The sequence below is a fragment of the Chanos chanos genome, chromosome 1 (genome assembly GCF_902362185.1).
Source record: "Chanos chanos chromosome 1, fChaCha1.1, whole genome shotgun sequence".
In the NCBI taxonomy this organism is placed as follows: Eukaryota; Metazoa; Chordata; class Actinopteri; order Gonorynchiformes; family Chanidae; genus Chanos; species Chanos chanos.
In genome coordinates this window covers 46761472-46782792 of record NC_044495.1, presented here as the reverse complement: position 1 = coordinate 46782792, position 21321 = coordinate 46761472, and the positions used below count along the sequence as shown (strand labels likewise).

Genomic DNA, 21321 nt, shown 5'->3' with positions numbered 1-21321 from the left:
AGAGAGAGAGAGAGAGTGAGAGAGAGAGGAGGAATTGAGAGGATAGGAGCAGGTAAACCGGGTGAATGAAAGGATGAGAGTGGCAGGATCCTGAGTGGTGTCAGGCCACGGAAAGTGTCATCTAACTCTGACAGAAAAGATTAAAGCGATGGAGTCAGAGGCCAAGGCGACAGAAGACACACAAGACACCCTGCCAGAGGACAACGGCACACAATGAACGTCAGCATCAAAAAGAACAAAGAAGACAGTCTGCTCCCTCCCCCAACGCCTCCTCTGTGTAGCTTTCTGAATTAGCTTGCCACTCATTCTACACACTACAAACCCAAAAATATCATTTCTATTTCATAGCTTCAATAAGTATAAATGAATACATCATAGGTGTCATAGGTATTTCAGCCAATAAAACGGATGGAAATGAGCAAGACCTATAACTAAACAAGCATATGTTCAAATGGCTTCATAAATTGCATTAAATTTAACAGTCTTAAGCCACGACATAGTGATAAGTCTTTTGGACACATAATCTTCAAGAAATGGTCAACTCAGACCTCTCTCTCTCTCTCTCTCTCTCTCTCTCTCTCTCTCTCTCTCTCTCATCTCTTTCTTTACCAGGTTATTCCAGTATATTTTCTCTCTATGCCCAATATTACTAATAATAGAAGCATGGGGGCAGTCCTTCCATTTCATGTAACCAAATCAATTTTGTCTGTATCAAATTGCAGCATCCATTCGGAGGCCTATTGGTAGAACAACACTTCCAAAACAAAGGAAACACCCATATTAAATCACAACAGAGGCCTGGAGCAACATAAGGTACTACTGACTGAGCCTTGACACAGATCCTACAAGTGTCTAGAACAAGTGCTGGAAGGAAATGACAGCATTCTTCCATAAGAAATTTTATGGTTTTTAATTGACTGCAGTGGAAAATACCGTGACTAGAACCATGGCATACGGTTGAGAACAGTTTTACGCTAATTGCACAATTTGGTGACCGCTCTAGCCCTGACTGGCGGGGGGGGGGGGGGGGGGGGGGGGGGGGCACACTGGCACCAATCAGATTATGGATACCTCACCATGGGATGAAGGAGGTGACCACTGAGGATGGCCTGGTATTTATTGGCATTTGACTTGCCCTCTAAGGGGCTGACTGGACCCAAACCACACCAAGACAAATATGCACCCAACACCACAGCTGTCACAATCTTTGGCCTTGGAAATGGGTACTCAGGTCTGCTATTTTGTACAGAGTGACTCATCTGACCATTTGATTTCTCTCCCCCCCCCCGCCACATGCTGTGTTCCTTGTACAATATCACTTTCAAAGATGCATTTTTTAAATGTAATTATAGCTTTTATGCAGCATAACCCTAACATAATATCCCTCTCTATGAGGTTCCTGACAGACTCCTCCTGATGGAACCACCTGCTGATGTCCTAGATCAATATTCTCAGTCAAATGATTCAGAACTGCTCATGCGTTTTGACTTGCATCTCAAACCAATGCAGAGATATCACCGTTGAGACTTAAGGGCTTTCGACCACAGCTGACCCTCACTGATGTTTTTACCTCACAGATAACAGGGTTGGCTGTTCTTGCCCAGGATTTTTATACATGACCCTAAGCATGAATGGCGGTTCATCGTTATTTAATGAGGAACCAAGCTTATGGTGTAAACACCATATTTTAATACACTGGCTACCACTCATTTACTCAAGTGTTTCCTTATTTTTGGCAGTTAATGGTGCCATGTTCAGGATACCCCTTTCATCATGTGCTGATTGTAATTCTGCCCACAGAAATTACAGGATGTCTGTTTACAAAGATTTATGTAATGCCCCGAAGAACTGTAATACCCCGTAACTTAGCCTTAAGGTGATATTGGGCTAATTTGTAGAAATCAGGTTGAGCTGCTCCTGAAAACTACATGGACAGGGAAAGATGGAAGGAGATAACTGTTTGGTGTTGTGGCAGATATAAAATGGAATAAAATAACAAAGTGATGCATTGTGTGAACTTCCCTGATGGTACAAATTGCAGCTCTAAGATCTGTCTGTATTCTGACCAGTCTCCTACAGAGCAGGTGAGCTTAAGCTTCACATGAACATCATTACTGGTTAAAATGAATTATCGTGGGTGAGCCAACACCCCCACAGTATGCTTTTACTCAGCATGATGAAAGTGCTTTTGTAAAATGTAAACAAACTTTATTTAACCTCAGTAACTGTGAATGTAAGAATTTTGTTTTTAATATAATAATGCTAAGTTACAGTTCCTTTTAAATGTCACAATCTGATTCAGGTGGTCTTTTTCAGTCTGTAAGACTTGTACTGAAATTTTATCACTGCATGAAGTCAGCAAAAAAACAGCCCCTCAGTCTCTATAAATCTGATATAGAAATCAGAGCTGCACTGATATCAATATTTAAAGACCAATAAGAGTGCTAAGGACTTCTTTCTGAAACTGAGTACTGATGTGAGCAGTCTACTTACTAGGAGGGTTAAGAGGCGTTAAAGAAACATTATGGTTACTCATAGAAAATGTTTATTATGTAATTTTTGAGTGTGTGAGAACAGTATTTTCCTCCCTTCAACAAGCAAAGTTAATACATATTTGTATTAACTACTGGTAATAATTTTGGTAATAATTGTGCAGTATCTACTAAGCATAGGTGGTTTATCTTGCCTGGCTGGGCAAACATAAGGAGAAGGTTTTCATGAACCTGATAACAATGGGCACTCTCTTTCCCACTCTTATACATGTAAGTCTGTTTCCTCTCTCATTAGCATCTTGAGAAGCTGTGCTAAGGAGTTATTTGCTCCTGATGGTAGCACATGGCACTGAGAGAAATTTCTGACCTGAGGAAGCCAAAGAAGGGCTTAGTGTCAACAAACGTCTTAAGTTCTTCAGGGGAATGATTCTTTAGATGTTTTATAAAATTGCTTGTGTTGTAGTCCTTTGTATTTGTGCCTCCACTTGAAACAGCGGTGTTATAAATATTACAATTAGCAGTTTTACCTTTTGTATGCTTAAGTTAAGTTTTAGTTCAATTTCAATTAGCTGACATGGTTCCAAGTCGTCTTACTAGCACTCCGCCACTGGTTTCATGACAAGTTTGCAGGTCTACATCGTTATATGTCAATTGTAGTTGTACTTTGAAATATTCAGTTATGATGCTGATACCAAGTACAAGTGTACCACGCTGGATCAGCCTGATACGAATACTGACGAGTAGTAGCGGTGCATTTGTACTAGAAATTATTTATTTATTTAGTCAGGAATCTTAGGAATTAGGAATCTGTCCACAGACTTTGGTAACAAAGAGTCTTTAGTAACAAGGACACAGAGGTAAATTCATCACTATTGGCCAAGGTACAACAAATTATTTAGCAAACTTTTTCCAAGTTCGATGGTCTCGTTACCCAAAAATAAATGAATAAATAAACATCCCTTACTATGTATGAAAAAAACTTCTCCTGGTATGTGCTTCACACAAAAAAGCTGACTGTAACTTTCTCAATGACTTTTATGGAAACTGTCAACAAATAAACGGTCCAAAAAAAAAAAGGAAACGGTCAATAAATTGATCCTAGAAACTCTGCTCAAATATAAAAATGCTGTGTGTGTTGACGGTGAAATACATGCTCCATGCATAAGAAGATGGAGACCACAAATTATGTCCATAACCAAACTGACGTCTCAGGAAAATAGAAAATGAGAAAAAATGTTAACTACTGTGTGAATGAACAACTAGTGATTCTGTTCCACTTTAACAGCTCATTGGCCTTGTAGAGGTAGGACCAGAGGTACTTCTAAATATGTCTTCAAATAAAAGGAAAGATGAAGGAGAGAAAAGAAAATGATGGGCATGGAGAAGGAGAGGCGGCCATTCTGCAGTCAGAGGGTTAATTAATTTTTAAATATCACCACAACAGCTTGAGGTCTGGGGTGTGATTCTGGGCCTGGCTCTCATAAATCAGAGTTATGGGAAACGCAGATGAGACTGGGCACATTCCTTGCAGGAAAACTAATTTGGATTCAAACAAGTTTCTACTGGCTGTGATTGAATTAGGAGACAGATCTGTGTGACAGTGCAGTTGTGTTTTAATAAGACCCAAAAACCAGCAATGACCGCCACTTGAATTAGTGTGAGGAGTTTTCAGCTTGTCCTACCACGTTTATAATTAAAAAAGGATGGAAAACAACTTTCACTATGGGGTTAACAATGTTTATGAAGGAAAAAAGTCCCCAAAAAGAAGTTAATAGGCTATAAAACAAAAGAGAATCAAATTGCAGCGTTGAAAATGATCGTTTACCATGACAACATGATTTGGACTGCGCACAGCGACAGATAACAATCTTTGTCAAAGAGAGAAAAAGGCTCATTTTTCATGATGCATAACAAACTAAGAACCATAAAACATTAAAGAGAGAGAAACATGAAACGCTCTTCTTTACATGGCAGCTACATAAACAGTTTCCAGATGAATGTGTGCTGACAGGAAAAAGCAAACGTTAGGGATGTGCTATCAAAGGTTCCCTGCTGTCCGCCTGCTTTTTTAATGAGGAATTAGCAGGGCCAAAGCAAACACATCACCACTGTTCTTTAAAGTTTGCTGTCCCCTTGTCTGAGAACTAATCAGGGATCCAAGGCCGCAAAGTTCGGACATCAAACATTTTCCTCAGAGCAGCACATTTTTAAAAGGTCGCCCCTTTTCTTCCTCGCTGTGTTGACTTTCTTTTTTTTTTTTGGTCTTCTTTTTTTTCGGCCCTCATGCCGTGCAGATCTTTCGGATTGACCAACCCATTAGTCCTTCCCAGGCTCTGTGACCAGTGGACATGTACTCCATCATTAACTAAGGGGAAGAAGAAATATGTTGTGATGGTAAAGCTTCTTTGGTCTCTGATCTTTACGTGGGCTCTGGGTTGGGGCTCACCATTTGTTTGCTCTGACAACCTCATTCAACAGATGATTAAAGTCTACCAGCTGTACTGTACCAGGGAAAGTGGGGAGGGGGGCACCATTAACTTCTGCTCTATTCAAGCAAGGAGCTTTTGATTAGGTCAGAGGAAACCAAATAACACAAAGAGGGAAAAGAGCAGAAGTAGCTATACGGAACCATTTACTGTGCTTCATTGCTTTCGTATGTATATGTCTGTAAGGTCTAAGTCCTCACCTCATTCTTTAATTTTTTGCTATCATACAATACTGAATTGAAACGGGGGTTTTTTGGGGGGGGGGGGGTTCACTAGAGAGTCCTACTGTGGAGGACTGTTGGCATCCAATTAATTGACTCTGCACACAAATAGACAATCCCAAACTAGGCTTTAACAGACCCTGCTCTAATTAGACTACAGGGGACAGCACAGTGTTCACATGGATTTCCTAATTTTAATAGTCCTATCACTTCCTATGACTTAGAAATGAAACTCAATGTGTGTAAATGTTTCCTTATTACAAACAGATATGTCTAAGACATAATTTCCTAGATAAAAACAAACTTCATGTCACAACTTCAGAAGTCTAACCTAAAAAGACACTAAAATATGCCAGGATTGTCTGTTGTCTCATGTCTATGCACGTGCTGCATGTATTCATTACATAAATTGCTTTGGGGAGAAAAGTATCTGCCACATAAATAAAACTACATGTAAATAAATATAGTAATACTGCGTTGGTTTGGATACCACAGTTTTTGACTCAAACTCAGCTGAAGTACTTGAGACTTGGCTCAAACTCTAGTTGAAGGAACTGAACTTGAAAGTTACATTTACAAAATGACTTGTGAACATCACAGGTACATATGAATGTATATGCTGTATGTACACACCTGTTGCTTATTCACAACCAGTCCCTATACGACACTTTTCAGGAATTGAGTATTTTCACCTGTCCTGCAAAAATAGTTTAACCTCAATAATTCATATAAGGTTGACCAAAGCCTTGCAAGTTTAACAACCATTATCGTAATGCCCAAGCAGTACTCAGATCACTATTAATGTAGATGTTTACATCATGAAAAAACTAATTAACCAGCCTTCATTTGGTGTAACTAACTACTAAAGTTTATGATTTTCGACTACTTAGTGTAACCCTAAAGCTTCAAGTGAGGATACAGATGGTTCAAACAAACCACAACACAGTACAGAACGGCAGGGGGGACATTTGTCCACTCCCTAAGTTCTAAAATTGATAAAGAGTGTGGAGATAGCAACCATGTGTTCAGCCATCTGTCTTTGTTGTGTTAAAACATACATGAACACAGGGGAAAGACATAATCAGACAGCATCTTACTTATTTTGTTAATATTTGATAAAGATGTTGTAAAATGTTTATTTATTATAAAATGTTTATTTATTATTAGGGTCCACATTAACTGATGCCATGGAGACAGGCAGTCTCCCAAAGGTCCAAAAATACAAAATACAGCGCAGGATTTACCTTGCCAAGATAACAAAATAAATAAATAAGCTACAGAAATAAAACAAAAGATGTTCTAGAAGACACAGGCTGAGTGACTAAATCTGTTAACACTTAAGCTTGTCAGTGAGAAGTTTATGACCAATTATGTCAAAAACAACACAAAAATCTGATATTACTTCAGCCAGTAGGACCAGAGAGTCCACTCCCCATGTCAATCAACTGTCACTTAGGCCACTGAAATGACAGGAGAGTAATTCCCCCTAGAGACATGCTGGAACATAGCCTCAAGTCTGCTAGCGCCATAAGAATCTCACATTTCAAAATTTACCAAAAGGCTCCATCACTTTGCCAAGCACTGAAAGTAAGCCTGCTGACCTACTACAGAGACCATAAAGAATTGTTTTTGGTAGTTTTTGGTCGTGGTGTTGACTTTTGCTGCCTCCCTTCAGACACACATTCCACCTGAATAAAACACCTTTTAAATATCTGCTCAGTGAATGCAGTTATTTTGATTGGCTTACTCTCAAGATTATCCAGGCCACAAGACCTGCCATCTGGAAAGCATCTGAGTAACCTCTTCAACTCATTAACAACAACCTGATGAAATTAGAATATGTAGTACAATGCTCCTTACAGGTAAGAATGCCTCTATTCATTTGATGAATAATGTAAAGCATTTCTGTCTGTCATCTCAACAGTCAAATGCCAAATTAACTCACTTTGGCCACATTCTTTTCATCAAAAATCTCTACAAAGTCATATCAATGAAATTTCATAACTCTGAACAAGTGGACTTTTCTGTTTCAATCTGATAATATGTCTGTCATTTAACAAAGCCAATTCAAACACTGTGTCAGCAACAGGAAGTCTTAAGCCACACCCCATTCAGGGTTTCAGGTGTGCCAAACACTCCTGTATCCACAGCTCTTCACTGTCATTCATCGGCTCAACGCATTCTTACACTAGAAAGACTGTGCAAAAAACCTAAATCAACTCTCTCACAAACACTGTTTCAATCCCTTGTCTAAACTCAGAGAGCACTTCGATTAACAGCTTTGTGTTCTTGTAAGGAGTCTAAGAAAGGCTTAAGACTCAGCCGCAGACTGTGCAATTAATGACACTCATTCATTAAGGTGCAGACAGCTAGAAAACGTAGAAACCCAGCATTTGATTATTCCTGCAGGATTTGCCATGGATGTTTTTTTTGTTTTTTTTTAGGTTGGCACTATCTGACAGCGGGTTTTCCCAGGCTTTCAGAGGTTCCACATCGTCACTGCCCCATCGCGGTGGATTTGTGGTATGTCCCAAAAAATTAATTAGCTCTCGGTGGCAGGGTACCGGGATTGCTGGCAGGGAGGAGAGAGGAGCGGGGATGGTAATGGATGACAGGAGAACAGCTTGATGTCTTAACTGTGCGCTAAAGCAGAGATAAGCAGGTGCTTAAATGTTTCAGTGCTCCCTGATGTCTCTGTCAGTCTGCAGGCGAAAAGAAAACCTGAGAGTGTTTGTCTCACTGTTGTGCGCCATGAAACACTCATTCCTCAACACACACTTACACACACACATGGAAAGCTTCTACAAGCCTGGGGGATGACTGACGGTGATCTAGTATCTTCTGCATCATGCAGGAGAGATGAGGGAAAGTTCACTGATAAAGAATGAGAGAAGTGGTTAAACAGATAAATAGGGAAAAAGAGAGCAGGGAAAATGGTTCGTTGCTCAGGTACTCAGATACAACTGATACTCCATTTGAACTTAAAAAAAAAGAAACACCCTAAGGGAGATTTTATACGATACATAAATAAATGTACTGTGATTACTATTAAAAGTTGAACACTGAAGGCTGTAACTCTAACTTAACTTTTCTCACTGAATGTGGCTGTAAAACAGAGTCATTCTGAAGGGAGTTTTATACTGTATCAATAACATGTGCTCTGTCAAACATTATGACATGTCATAAAATGATGAAGCATGTACTATACACATATAGGGTACAAATCTTAAATGACACACTCCTGTTTCTCACTAAAACTCACTTATGGTCACTCTTTCTCAGCGATTTACCACCTTTCACTGCAGTGTACAGAAATGCAAAAAGTCTCAAACTGAAGGTTACACAAAATAAGGCCGCAATTACATAATACATAAAAGAAGATTCACACCAATCAGTTTGAGGGGTATTTTACCGCCAGTCAAATCCAAAAATATCCAGGAACATTCCACAGAACCAAAGCATGTGGAATTTATCAGCATGTCTCAATCAATTATACTGCATTAAGGAGCTTATAAGGCAGAAAACAGAAAGAAAAAAAAATTGTATTTGTCTGAGGATTCTCAGAATTTCTCTGAGGGGTAACCAAGCAGAGTTCTTCTGTTGCTTACACACTGTATGATTCCATGGAAAGGCATAGCAGAGAGAAACTAATACATAATTCACTGGGCAGAGGTCTAAAGAGGGTCTGACAGGCCAAGGGGCCATCCCCGGAAATACGTGGTCACATTACATTAGAGCAACCTAGAGTGAAAAGTGTTTTTTTTGCATCTGTTTAATAAACCACAGGCCTCAGGAAGCATCAGACCTTGAGATCTCTCGGCACTGAGTGTATCAGACTTGCGTGATTCTGAGTGACAGGTAATTGCCGGGGGCTGAGCATGTGTTTTCCTTTTAAAGAAATGCTTACCGATTCCCTCACAAATCAAAACGAACCGCTGAATCCGAATGTAATTTCCAGACATAATTATGTCCTTGTTATTCCCTTTGAATAATGTATCGTAAGATTTGTCCTCAAAATTCCCTCAATAGTCCTTTTCACATATGTTTAAGCAAGCAGTGCTAAATTGCACCAAGAATGGTGTAGCTGGAAGAGAAGATCACACTGTCAACAGTAAAGGTGGACAAATTTTGGTTGTCCCCCGCAATACCAACTTTCCAAAACTGCACGTTCCATTCCTTACTCCATTTTCATTTTGTTTGGAGCCAAAGTAGTCGTAACTATAACACTCCTTTGCTGTGTGTTTGCACCGATGGAAATCTACTGGAGCTTCTTCAACCCCTATGTCCCCTCTTTACAAATCCATAATTCAGTCGTTATTCCTTCTGTTTGCACAGAAATGACCTAACTCACTTGTCTTGCATCTTGAGGTGAAAAGAGATGGATGTTAGCAAGCTAGCTAATGGACTCGGACCATTAGTAAATAGCCCGGGTTTCTCTAAAATCTTTAGCGCAGTGTATGAAAGTAATCCATAACCCATGAGAATGTCAACTGTAAGTGGTCACAGCTCACTGACTGAGTTAAACATGTTCCTTGTTACAGTACATTTATGACCGTCTGGTCTGCTCATCTGAGGCAGACAGGAGTATGGCTGGAAATACGCCCCTCTTCTGCCACTCTGTAGCCAACACACTGAGAGGAAAACCAAATAAAACTCCTCCAAGTTGGCAGAAAGACTGTCATACATTATAATAAGGTATCTTCGACGATGCTTACTTGAAAAGCAAGGTTTGCGGATGAAGCCCATCAAGATGGGAATTTTACAAAGAGATAGGGAAAGGGGAAAAAAATTGGTGGCCTTCTGGGTTTAGAGTTGACCAACTGGAAAGATAAAGATTTCTAAAATCTGTTTATCTTTTTACCCTTTGTATTTTTCTATTTGTGTGTGATCCATTTAATTGCCCATTCTTGATCCATTTACACTCAGACTACATCAGAGAAATCCTTTTTCGTTAAAGACTCGGAACAACTTTTTAATCTGCCAATCAAAATTCCTCATGTCTATATGCAGTGTGCAACTGTTAACTGACGCAGAAAGTCAGTGACTGATCCAGACGGAGGAACCGTGAGCCAAACAGAAAACGATATGGGATAAAAGCGCGTTGGCATTACTGTGGGCCTGATTTGCATTTGTAGAAGGTGTCTCATTGATTTTGTCTACATTAGAGGAAGAGGTCAGTGTTGCAGTCCTGGGTAGAGAACTGGTGGGAGCATCAATACTCCTGCAGCAAAGCCCCGGCAGACACCTCGCCCACCTCCACATCTGCCAGCCGAGACTCACCTAATCCACCGCTAAAGCTCCAGCACCGCTGGGTTACGGCCTCAGAGTGTGGGAAAGAAACAAAGGCCAAACATTACACAGGAGATGAGAGGAGGGGCCTGCCAATGCCCATTATGCTTTCTTCTGACCAATGGGAAGAGACACAGAGAGAGAGAGCGAGAGAAAGAGAGAAAGAAAGAAAGAAAGAAAGAAAGAAAGAAAGAAAGAAAGAAAGAAAGAAAGAAAGAAAGAAAGAAAGTTTGCTTTAAGTAGAGGCTTAAAGCATCTACAGACAGAAATTCTGTTCCTAGCATAGGAGTTTCCTGGAAAGCAACATCTTACATGGGGCTTAGATGCAAAACAAAATTTATTAACAAAACAAAACAGAAATGGTACCAAATAAGACCTAAGATTAATCTCTTAGTCCCATTCTGGCCTTGTATCCTGGAATGTGGTGATCTGTAGGTACTGCGTCTCAAAACAATAAGAGCAGTGGTGCATAACAGAGAGACAGAGAGAGAGAGAGAAAGAGAGAGAGAGAGAGAGAATCTGAGTGATGCTGGATGAAGAAAACAGAGGAACATGGTCTGTGCAGACAGATCGTGAGTGGAAAACTGGTATTGACTCAGCACTTTCATCCTTCTCTGTCAAGGAGATGCATCCGGTGCGGTCAGTAAGAGAGTTGTATGCAATTCTAATCCACAAGCTAAATGCCAACCATTTCCTGAAGTCTGCTCACATGAGAAATTAAACTTGGTATTAGGGAACACTGTTTCCCAATACCTCTCAAATCATGGTCAATTCAGTACTCCTTCTGCCTTCAGTTAGCAAAATCTAACTGTAAAAAAAACAGACTTGTATAAAAAGCAAAGCAACAGACTAACAACATTCAAACAAGAATGATGAAAAAGAAATAAAAAAAAAAACAAAAACAGATAGCTCTATTCAAAGAGAGCATGTCTAATGATACATCATCATTAGAGGGAAAAGAAAAATCTTCAACATTCTCTACCTAAATTGTAATTTGTGAATGGTCCAAAAAAAAAAAAAGAGCAAAAAAAGAGCAAAAAAAAAAAAAAATCAAATGTGGTGCTTGTTTTCACCTGCGCTAAAAACACCAAAGAGAAATAAAAGTCAAGTACCCTTTAGTTGGAGTGCAATTACTGTGAGAGTTGCATCATTTGTTTGAAGACACTCACACTACAAAAGGGAGAGATGATCAAAAGAACTACTTGAATGTGTAATGGATAGTGAAGGAAAAGGAGAGGACTACCACGAGAGGCTCCAGATTTGTTCAGTATCAGGGACGTACCCTCTGGGCCATACGCCATCTGTGTACATGGCCCCAGGAGTGTTTAAAGGCCCTTGTTTAAAATCAAACATTTAAGAAATTCTGTCCTCTTATCATGAATACGCAAATCATAGGAGACAAATTGTCCATGTTAAATTAAAAAACACTAATTAGTTTAAAACATTTAGGTTAGTAGGAAAACTGTTAAACAAAACCTTACAAATACAAATAAGTATATGAATGAATAAATGAATGAATGAGCAAATAAATGTAGGAACAAATGAATGAATGAATGAATGAATGAATGAATGAAAAATTTGCGAATGAAAAACAGACACCTTTCAGTAATTTTATGATCATAACTACAGCTAAGAAAATGACTCATCTTATAAAATCAAAATATCAGAGAGCTGTGATTTTGTTCAGTGCAAACAAATGTTTGTTTGTTTGTTAATTTAGGTGCGATAAAAATCCTCATGTGTCACATGTTCTTCTCTTTGCTCTGAAATGCTTTGTTGACTTAGCATATTTGTGCTGTAAATGATTTAAACATGAAAATACTCAAAATCTGTTATTAAAAATTAGGGCTGAGCGACTAATCGATTTCAAATTGAAATCGCGATTTGAATCAGTGCGATTAGCAAATCGCAAAGACTGCGATTCAGGATATACTTTACGCTGACCCAGGGGTTTAAAGTGTCGTTTCAAACGTTTTACAAATTTATGCCGTCCTCCTTGTGTGACAGTCATGTTCACCAATCAGAAGTGCCGTGCCCCTTGTGTACCAGTTATGCTCACCAATCAGAAGTGACCCAAGGTAACTGCGTATACGCCCACCGACAACAAACACGTGAAACCCAAGGAAAACGTTACATTCCTAGTGCGGAAGAATGGAGAAGGGTCTGACTGCAGAGCTGCAGTTTCACGCCAATGGCCAATTGTCTAACCCTAACCCTAACCCTAAAGTGTCAGTGCATGCGCTGAATTCCACTGGCCTGAAACTGCTGGTGTGAAACGGCTGTTAGGCGTAAAACTGTGGCTCTGCAGCTCTGCAGACAGACGCTGTGTCCGAAACTACTCACTATATAGGGCACTATATAGTGCGTCCGCCATTTTGTAGTGCAGTGAGAATTGTTATACCCTATATAGTTCACTCAAGTATCCCACAATGCATCGTGAAAAGCAGGGTACAACCGATGTACCCTACATCGATCGACTAAGACCATCATGCATTGTGGCCTGTCTTGTGAAATCAGGCAAGTCTTTACAGACCAGTCAGATGCAGAGGTTCTGGCGTTTGTTTATGTGACAGAGATAAAACATGACGAATATCCGGTGCATAATTATGTAGCAGCATAACATCCAAATAGTGTCTGAAATGTATCAACAGCTGTCTGCCCGTATCCCCTAGTGAGTGTTCTATGTACCAAACACTATATAGTGAGTAGGGGGTAGGGGGTAGTGAGTAGGGAGTGATTTCGCACACAGCGAGATACTATTGTGGAAGAATGGCCTCCACTGAGCCAGAGGCAACGCTGGACAATTGAGTCCAGAGGAAAAGCAGCACTACGGTGGTATGGGACAGGGTTTCCGCTATCATTTTTTCTTATCGGTCTGGTGTCCGGAAAGAATTTATTTTACCGGACAAATCTGAAACTTACTAGTCACGTTTCAATAACTGTATATGTTACAAACGCAAATATAACATAGGTTACACCTAGGTTGACGAATGACAACAACCTCAAATTAGTTTGACTATTTAATGATCAATAACAATTGAGCAAAACCTCAACATTAGCCGCTAATATGTAGGCTATTACCAAACATCTGTAACCTGTAACATCTGTACCCTGTTTTTAAAAGAAAAGAAAAAAATATTTCTTTTAAAGTTCCATGCAGTAACAAGTAAAGGCACTATGCAGTTTGTCCGTTTTTGTATGGTTATAATATTATCCTAAGTATGATGATGTTGTTTTGGTGGATTCACATGCCCACTGCAGAAGTGCCTTTTCACATCACCCAGTACTCACTATTTTCAGACAATACACTTACTAGCCAAATTTACTGCTTACATAAATGAATTGAGAAAAGGGTATAAAGAGTGTATTGTCGCGACATCGTAAACTCTACTCTTTATATGAACAAGACCACGAGTGATACTCAGATGCTTTCAGCCTCATCAATAACCGCAGTCAATCTGGTATCTATCTGGTCAAACTAACAAAGGCCAGAAATATGCATCTGCCTGAGAGACCTTGCATTTACAACAGAGATGGACTTAAAGAGCAGTCTACACATTGCTTTAACAATGTCATGTGAAGGACAGTGAGTAGCAGAGCTTTGTTGATTTCTGCATGACGAAGCCCAAGGTGCAGTGTAGCTGGTGGCAAGGGCACGAAGCAGAGTGGTACAAGACATGAGCAGTGACAAACAAGGCAATTATATTCTGACAATGAGCTCTGCATGCTCAGCTGCTTCAATTAAAAGATGTTTTTCCTTTATGCTGTTACCAGAGAAGGGATAAAAGCATTACCTCCAATGCAGCATTATGGCCAAGTATCACACCAGGTACAAGTATTCCAGTTAGTGTCATTATGGCCAAGTATCACACCAGGTACAAGTATTCCAGTTAATGTCATTATGACCAAGTACCACACCAGGTACAAGTATTCCAGTTAATGTCATTATGACCAAGTACCTCACCAGGTACAAGTATTCCAGTTAGTGTCATTATGACCAAGTATCATACCAGGTACAAGTATTCCAGTTAATGTCATTATGACCAAGTACCACACCAGGTACAAGTATTCCAGTTAATGTCATTATGGCCAAGTATCATACCAGGTACAAGTATTCCAGTTAGTGTCACTAGGCAGCTTTCCTTTGTACTCTCGTTGAGTAGTGGTAATTTTACTTGTAGTAAATTTTGAATTACCGATTGCAATGATTTTTTTTTTACATTTCTTTTTGTTAATTTATTTATTTATTTTTTAAAAATGATCCTTATCTTTCGTTTGGCTTTTTTGTGGTTACTATGGTAACTTCTCTAAAGCTTCTTATAACTTCATGGTTTAAACTAATTAACTGTTTTGAATATTTATTTTATTTTCAAAGGTTAACAGCATTTGTTTAAGAAACACTGAGCATTTGTTTTACACATTGATGAGCCTTGTTGCAGCTGATAAGCTCAAAAATGATTAATTTAATAAAAATTATATAAAATTCAAAACTTGTTCAAAGAACAATGCTGTGATAACCTTGGAGAAATGAGCTTATAGTTAAGGTCAGTATCTTTCACTGTGAGCATCTTTTCAACTTCAGCTTTGCTGCAGGAGTTTTATTCTTCAGTAGTTTTCGGTCTATTGAAGAAAAATGCAATAAAATTGCTCAAATTCATGCAAAAGGAGTGATGAATTCCTACTCAAGATTACAGTTTTTAATAACACATTTAATCACATAACATTTGATCATGACATTTAATCATGATACCTAATCATTACATTTATGTACATAATGACATTTTGTTCATATCACAGAGTCCCTTTGCCAAAAATCTTCTATTTCCTCAAGCTTGTAAGAGTAAGAATTTCTTGAATTTTGAACATTTTGGCCCATGGATGAAAGGAGCTGAGGGGGGATTAGAAAAAATGAGAGATTTCACATCATAATCAAAAGTTGTGTGTGTGCATGTGTTCTGTCTTTTCTATGCACACACTTAGATGACCACACAATTAAACCATCTCCTCACATATTCAGAGGTAAGGTACTAATATAAGTCCATGGCCAAAGAGACTTTTTCACCCACAAAGGGACGCTATTGGTTGAAAACTGAATGTGCCGTTAAGGTTTGTGGCTGACAGCTGGCCACCTTTACTTTGAAATGACCGAGCGCTCTGTCAGGGGGTTATTAGTGACAGTGTGGAAAACGTCTGAATCAAGCTCCTATCACACGTCTTGTTTCACCATAGCCAGTGGACTCATATCCCCTGCTGAATGCCTGCGCTTCACAGGGCCTGTGAGCTGATCTCAGAGCAGCTTACCTTGTTAGACCATTTGTAAGCCTGGAGAAGCTGGCTGTACAGAGGGGTTTTGTCTTGAACCGGATCCAGGCTCAGCAGGCCACTGTTGTGTAGAGGGTGGCTTTCTGACGGCCTGCCAACCAACGTGCTCAGACGCTCCAGTTCACTAAAGAGAGAGAGAGAGCGAGAGCAGAGACGGAAAGAGAGAGAGAGAGAGAGAGAGACAGACAGACAGACAGACAGACAGAGAGAGACATATTTATGGCTTTATTCTGTTAGTTATTTATCACATCACCTGTATGTCCAGACATCAAAGGGAAGCGTGAATATACTATCACATATGAATGAATAACTGTCTTTCTATCCAAAGCACTGCTATTTGAGAAGTATTTGCAAGTGTCAGCAGAACAGTGGCCTACATCAGAGCCAGTGCTCCACTGAGGTAAATATAACCTGAAATTCAACGTGAAGGCAAAGTACAGTCATCTACAGATGACTTCTCAAGCCAAAAGTGAAACTGCGTGAGGTTTAGGGTGGTTTTGGATGGTCCCCTTAAATTAATAACACATTTCCTCCAACACATCCTGTGCGGTTTAAAAACACATTTTGCAAAGGACATTGACATCTAGAGAAAAACTACAAAGGACAAAAGATGTTTCCTGACAAGAAAAATGCATTTGATGTAGCAGAAGACCCTGTCTGCTTCCACAACAGACAAAAACTAGAGCAGGTGCTGTTGTGTCCTCTGGGAGGGATAATGATCATTTTTCATAGGTTGAGCTAATAGGACCTTGCAACAGTTCTTCCAGTGGCTGAGACTCCTTTGCGTGGATACGCGGGAAGTCAACCGAGCAAATTAGCATTTGCAACTGCCAGTAAACCAGACACCTCTGAGCTAGCAACGCAGAGATTAGCAACACTACCCTCTCCATGAACATCAGGAAACACTGGGATCATTTTTCTTTGTGTTTTAGACATGCTGCTGATAATGAATTGGCCCTGCGAGCTTGTCATTTTCTAATTATACTTAACAGTTAATATGTACAGTAACCCAGAAAGACCGTGTTAGATTACAAATGCAATGGATAATTTGGAACATAATCATTATAGGCTGTGAACACAACTGTGTAATGTATGCAAATAGGGAAAAAAAAAATTAAAAGGCAGAAAATACTCCATATCAACTATGTGTACCAAAACTCCCGGCAGAACGGCAGAATTTAGGCTTGTAGAATAAATAACTTAACCCAAATTTTAAACTACCTTTTTGTTACATATAAGGTAAATCACATGATAGATCCCTTCTGCAAGAAATCATAAACTTCTAATCTATCACATCAGGAGTGGACCATAGAAATGTAACCTGATCACAACTGTGGCACAGTTTTTTTAATGCCTGTGAATTTCATTTAATTGCATCATAGTTTAAAAAGACCAGCAAAGAGAAAAAAGACGCCATGCTTTTAACACAGCTCTTTCTATAGTATATAACAGTTTCAACTGCCAAATTACACAGCATTGAGCCTGCTGCGTCAGGAAAAAAGAAAGTTATTAAGGAAATACAAAGGGGTACCCAGGGAGAAGGAGAATGGATGAGAGTGCAAGAGCTGCAGTCTCCATCAGCCACGCACACACTGAATGCAGTGGAAATGGCTCAGGTCAGTTAAAAAGTTCACTCCACTCCCACGGAGGCTCTCTACAGTAAAGTAAGGTCAATTCTCAGCTAATGCCCAGAACCACAGTCAATGGACCTATAGATTGCCCCAAACAGGGTACAAAATATGCTAACAATACTTTGGAGAGAAATATTTCTGGATTGCAAATCAATATAAATTAACCTGAAAATGTCAGGAGCCCTCATACTGTGCATTTACTTATTTGCCCAGAAATTTGTGTGAAATGCAACACAGCACAAGGCGGTGACGTCAAAGATTTCTGGATAAAAATAATTGTTTGTTCCCACTGCAAATATGTCAAATTGACCTGTACCTGCCAAAATAAAGGAGACTAGTGAGGAGATAAGGGAAGTGCTTCAACACATGTCTGGTTCTAGACTTACATTAAGCAACTGGTATCCCATCTTGCTTTGAGTAATGTTTAAAAAAAAAAGTTAGGCAGAGGCCGTCACCCATTGTTTTTGTCACCATGGCTGACAGAGGGGTGATGTTTTGGCTTTGGCAGGTGCTGCAAAGATAAAGAGTGCTCAACATGCTATTGTTTGGCCTTTGTTTCATCTTATGTGGAGTGATGATGGCATAGACATCATCAACCAGGGTAAATGGAGGTTAAAAACACATACTAATCAACTGTGTTATTCATGCATTGACCAGAGAGAGGAGAGAACACAAAACAGACCAGCAATGCTGAATCAGCTGACTGCAAATATCAGTCCAGGCTTTGAGGAAAGAATACCTTCCATGAAGAACAACCCTCTAATGACCTAACAAAGAGGGTGGTCAGTTTGGCTTGCAGTGCATAAACCCCTTATTATGCCTAAAAACGGGATGTCTGCAATAGGTGTAAAGAACAAAAGTAAAGGTCGACTGGGCAGTGACAAAAGGTCACATGACCAGACAAGATCATCTTTCATTCTGTTCTCAACAAGTGGATGAGTACACGTGTCAAGCATACCAAGAGAAACCTGTGGGCCCAGATGCTTATTTCCCAAGGAGAAAGGTTTTGACATTGTCCAGTATGCTGTATGGTGTCATTCCTTGGAATGGTTGACAGCCACTCAACCTCTTAGAGGGAAAGAAAAACTCCAGTAAACACAAAGCCATTTGAGGCCTTTGCCTTCATCCAGAGATAGTTTTTTTTTTCCCAGGATGCCCCCATCTGCACAGCTCAAGTGGTCGCTGAACAAGTGAATGAGCATGAAAACAATATAAACTAACTGGCTGTCTCAGTCACTATATCTCAACACATCAGAAAGCAGACAATCTGCTCCCAAACCACCAACAAAAGATTAAAAATGAATTGTGGAGGGATGGTTTCACTTTGCTGTAGAGATCCACACACACTCAGAATCTATGTCAGTGCATTGGACCTACTCTCTTGGCTCGATGGTGGCTCAGTACTACGGCTGGGCAATATGGCCTATAAATAACACTGCGATATTTTTAGGCTATATCTTGATACACAATGTATAACTCAATATTTTTAAAATCTCCTCTTTTCTCTCACTGCAATGTACAACTCTGGTAGAGCTTCCTCTGCAAAACATTTGTGACCAGATTCATATTTTGGATCAAGTGTCTTAATGAGTTTTTTTGAATCTGAGCTTTTCTATTACACTAACTGGGGCCATGTCTTTAGAGATGAAGTTGGTTACTGCAGCCGTGATTTTATTCCATTTCGGACTTTTTTGTCATGTGGGATTGATTTGGAAAATGAAGAAGCCAGGGTCATTTGCTTCTGGGCTGGTTGCTTTGGTGTTTTATTTGGTGTGGGTGGAGATGTGGACATGCAGAGTTTCAGGCATTCTTGGTTTTGTAGTGGGGTGGCATTTGAAATGGTAAAACAAATTTGTGAGTCTATATGTATAGACTCACTTTGGCGCTTCAATTCTTTCACTCTCTCAAGGCTCTTTCCCTGTTCCCTCCAGATACAAAAACACACGTCTCACCTATACACGTCACACACACACTCACCCAGGAGAGTGGTCTGGATGGGCAGCTGAGTGTGTGTGACGTATGTATGAGTTTTTTTTCCTTTTTGTGTCTGTGAGAGGGAGAGAGCCATAGGAGACAGTGAGAGAAGCAAAACACCAAAGCGAGTCTCGTGCCGGCAGCTTAAAAAAATTACGTGACAATTCGTACTCGATGTGCGTGGTACAGTCATTTACTACATCGCACGTAGAACAAGCCACTATACATTGAGTATATTCGAAATATCGCCCACCTCTAATCGAGTATATTCAAAATATCGGCCACCCCTAGTCAGTTCCTTTATCAAGACACTTTATGATGGTGTTTTCTTTGCTTTGTTAGTTATCTGTATATCCTCTGAATTATTGTCTTGACTCCTATAGCCACACATCTCTGGGCATCAAAGACCCTATCTATAGAGGTCTCTTCACTAAGCAGTGAGAAAATGCAGAGCTGTGTGAGGTGTCTGTTGCTAGCGAGTATGTTCTAATTCTCAATGGCTGGACTTTTGGCACTTTCTAGACACTCTGCACTATGAGTGAAAACATAGAAAGAGAACATGAGCGGAGAGAAACAACAAACAGATGTGTACACAGGGACAAATGGGCAAGAAAAGCAGCAGACCTGCACAGTTCCATCTGTTGACATACTTGTCATTTTGCGCATATGTGAGGGTAATTATTTACGAAAGATGAAGGACTGCTGACATGCTCTAGAGCACAGTAGTAGGCTTACAGGCGCTCAAATAAGCTTATGATACCGAAATAAGCCCGATACATCTGCACGATATGTCATCCGTCCCAGAGTGACAAAATTTGCGCTATGAAAACATTTGACACCAAACTTCCATTTAAATGTTGCTTGGTTGCTCGGTAACACAGTGGGACACTTAGAACGGTGTTTGACAGAACGGACAACGTTGCAACTCTATAAAAAGAAAGCTATGACCTTACAGACCTACAGCTGTCTATATGTATGGCCCTAGTGGATTTCAGACTAAGTGCTTCGTGTATATAACGAGGATGTGAGGAATTCGGGTAAATTTATTGATCTTGGATCAGGCTGACAGATAGAATACACTCATTCTCCTGTAAGATGCAATGAGCAACTTACTTCAAGTCGCGATTCACTGCCTGGAGGTTGTCTTGAAATTCGGTGATAAAAGCCTTTTCCCGCCCTTCAAGAGTTTCCTTATTCTTCATGCCATCTTTGAGCGAATCAAAAACTCTTGTAACACTTGATCGAAGTGCTTGAATCGCATTGATTGCTTGAGAAAACGCTTCCAAATTCACACCAACATTCATTACGTCCGCCATGTTTGTTTTAATGGTAAAACCGGCGCAGCTGTGTCGTCATCAGTTTTAGATTTCTTCCTGGGACTTGTAGTTTTTGAATACGCTCCGCATGTATACCAATAATACTAAAACCGTTTCAGTAATATTTTTCATAGGACACTTAACACTTAACAGCATGTTAAGAGAGAGAAGACATTTGTTTAATCACGAATAATACCATGAAATGCCATTTTATGTAGGACATTTTCGTCAAAAATTAGTTAGTTTTTTATTCATCCAAACGTCTGCAGTCTCTGCAACAGTTCAAATATAAGTCTATTGTTTGTTAAACAGAAAGTTCACAAACTACTCGACAGCCTGCTCCCTGAAACGACCTCTATAGTCAAACCTTAGAACCTAACTTCATCTAGACATGTATCAAGGTACAGGTTCGGACAAGAAGTGTAACCTTTAGGTATTTCACGTTAACGGCACCTCAAAGTAACGGACATATAGCCTACTTACGATACCCAAACGCAAACAGCAATGGTAGTGTTGGAAGAGACCAACAGGACATTTAACTTAAAGATTATGTGGACCATGTGTGGAAGCAAATGCATTTTTTGCAGTCT

The 21321-nt window shown here is 39.8% G+C and overlaps 1 protein-coding gene across 2 annotated transcripts in view; it reads right to left on the bottom strand.

The window, feature by feature from the left end:
- The window catches only part of med27 (mediator complex subunit 27), a 58081-nt gene extending 37350 nt beyond the window's left edge, over positions 1 to 20731 (bottom strand). For both annotated transcript variants that reach the window (XM_030783208.1, XM_030783216.1), the window contains exons 1-2: positions 20529 to 20731; positions 15790 to 15934 (exon numbers count right to left, since the gene is read on the bottom strand). In XM_030783208.1, the coding sequence (XP_030639068.1) occupies positions 15790 to 15934; positions 20529 to 20731 (348 nt within the window). The remainder of the gene's footprint in view (positions 1 to 15789; positions 15935 to 20528) is intronic.
- Positions 20732 to 21321: the final 590 nt, after the last annotated feature.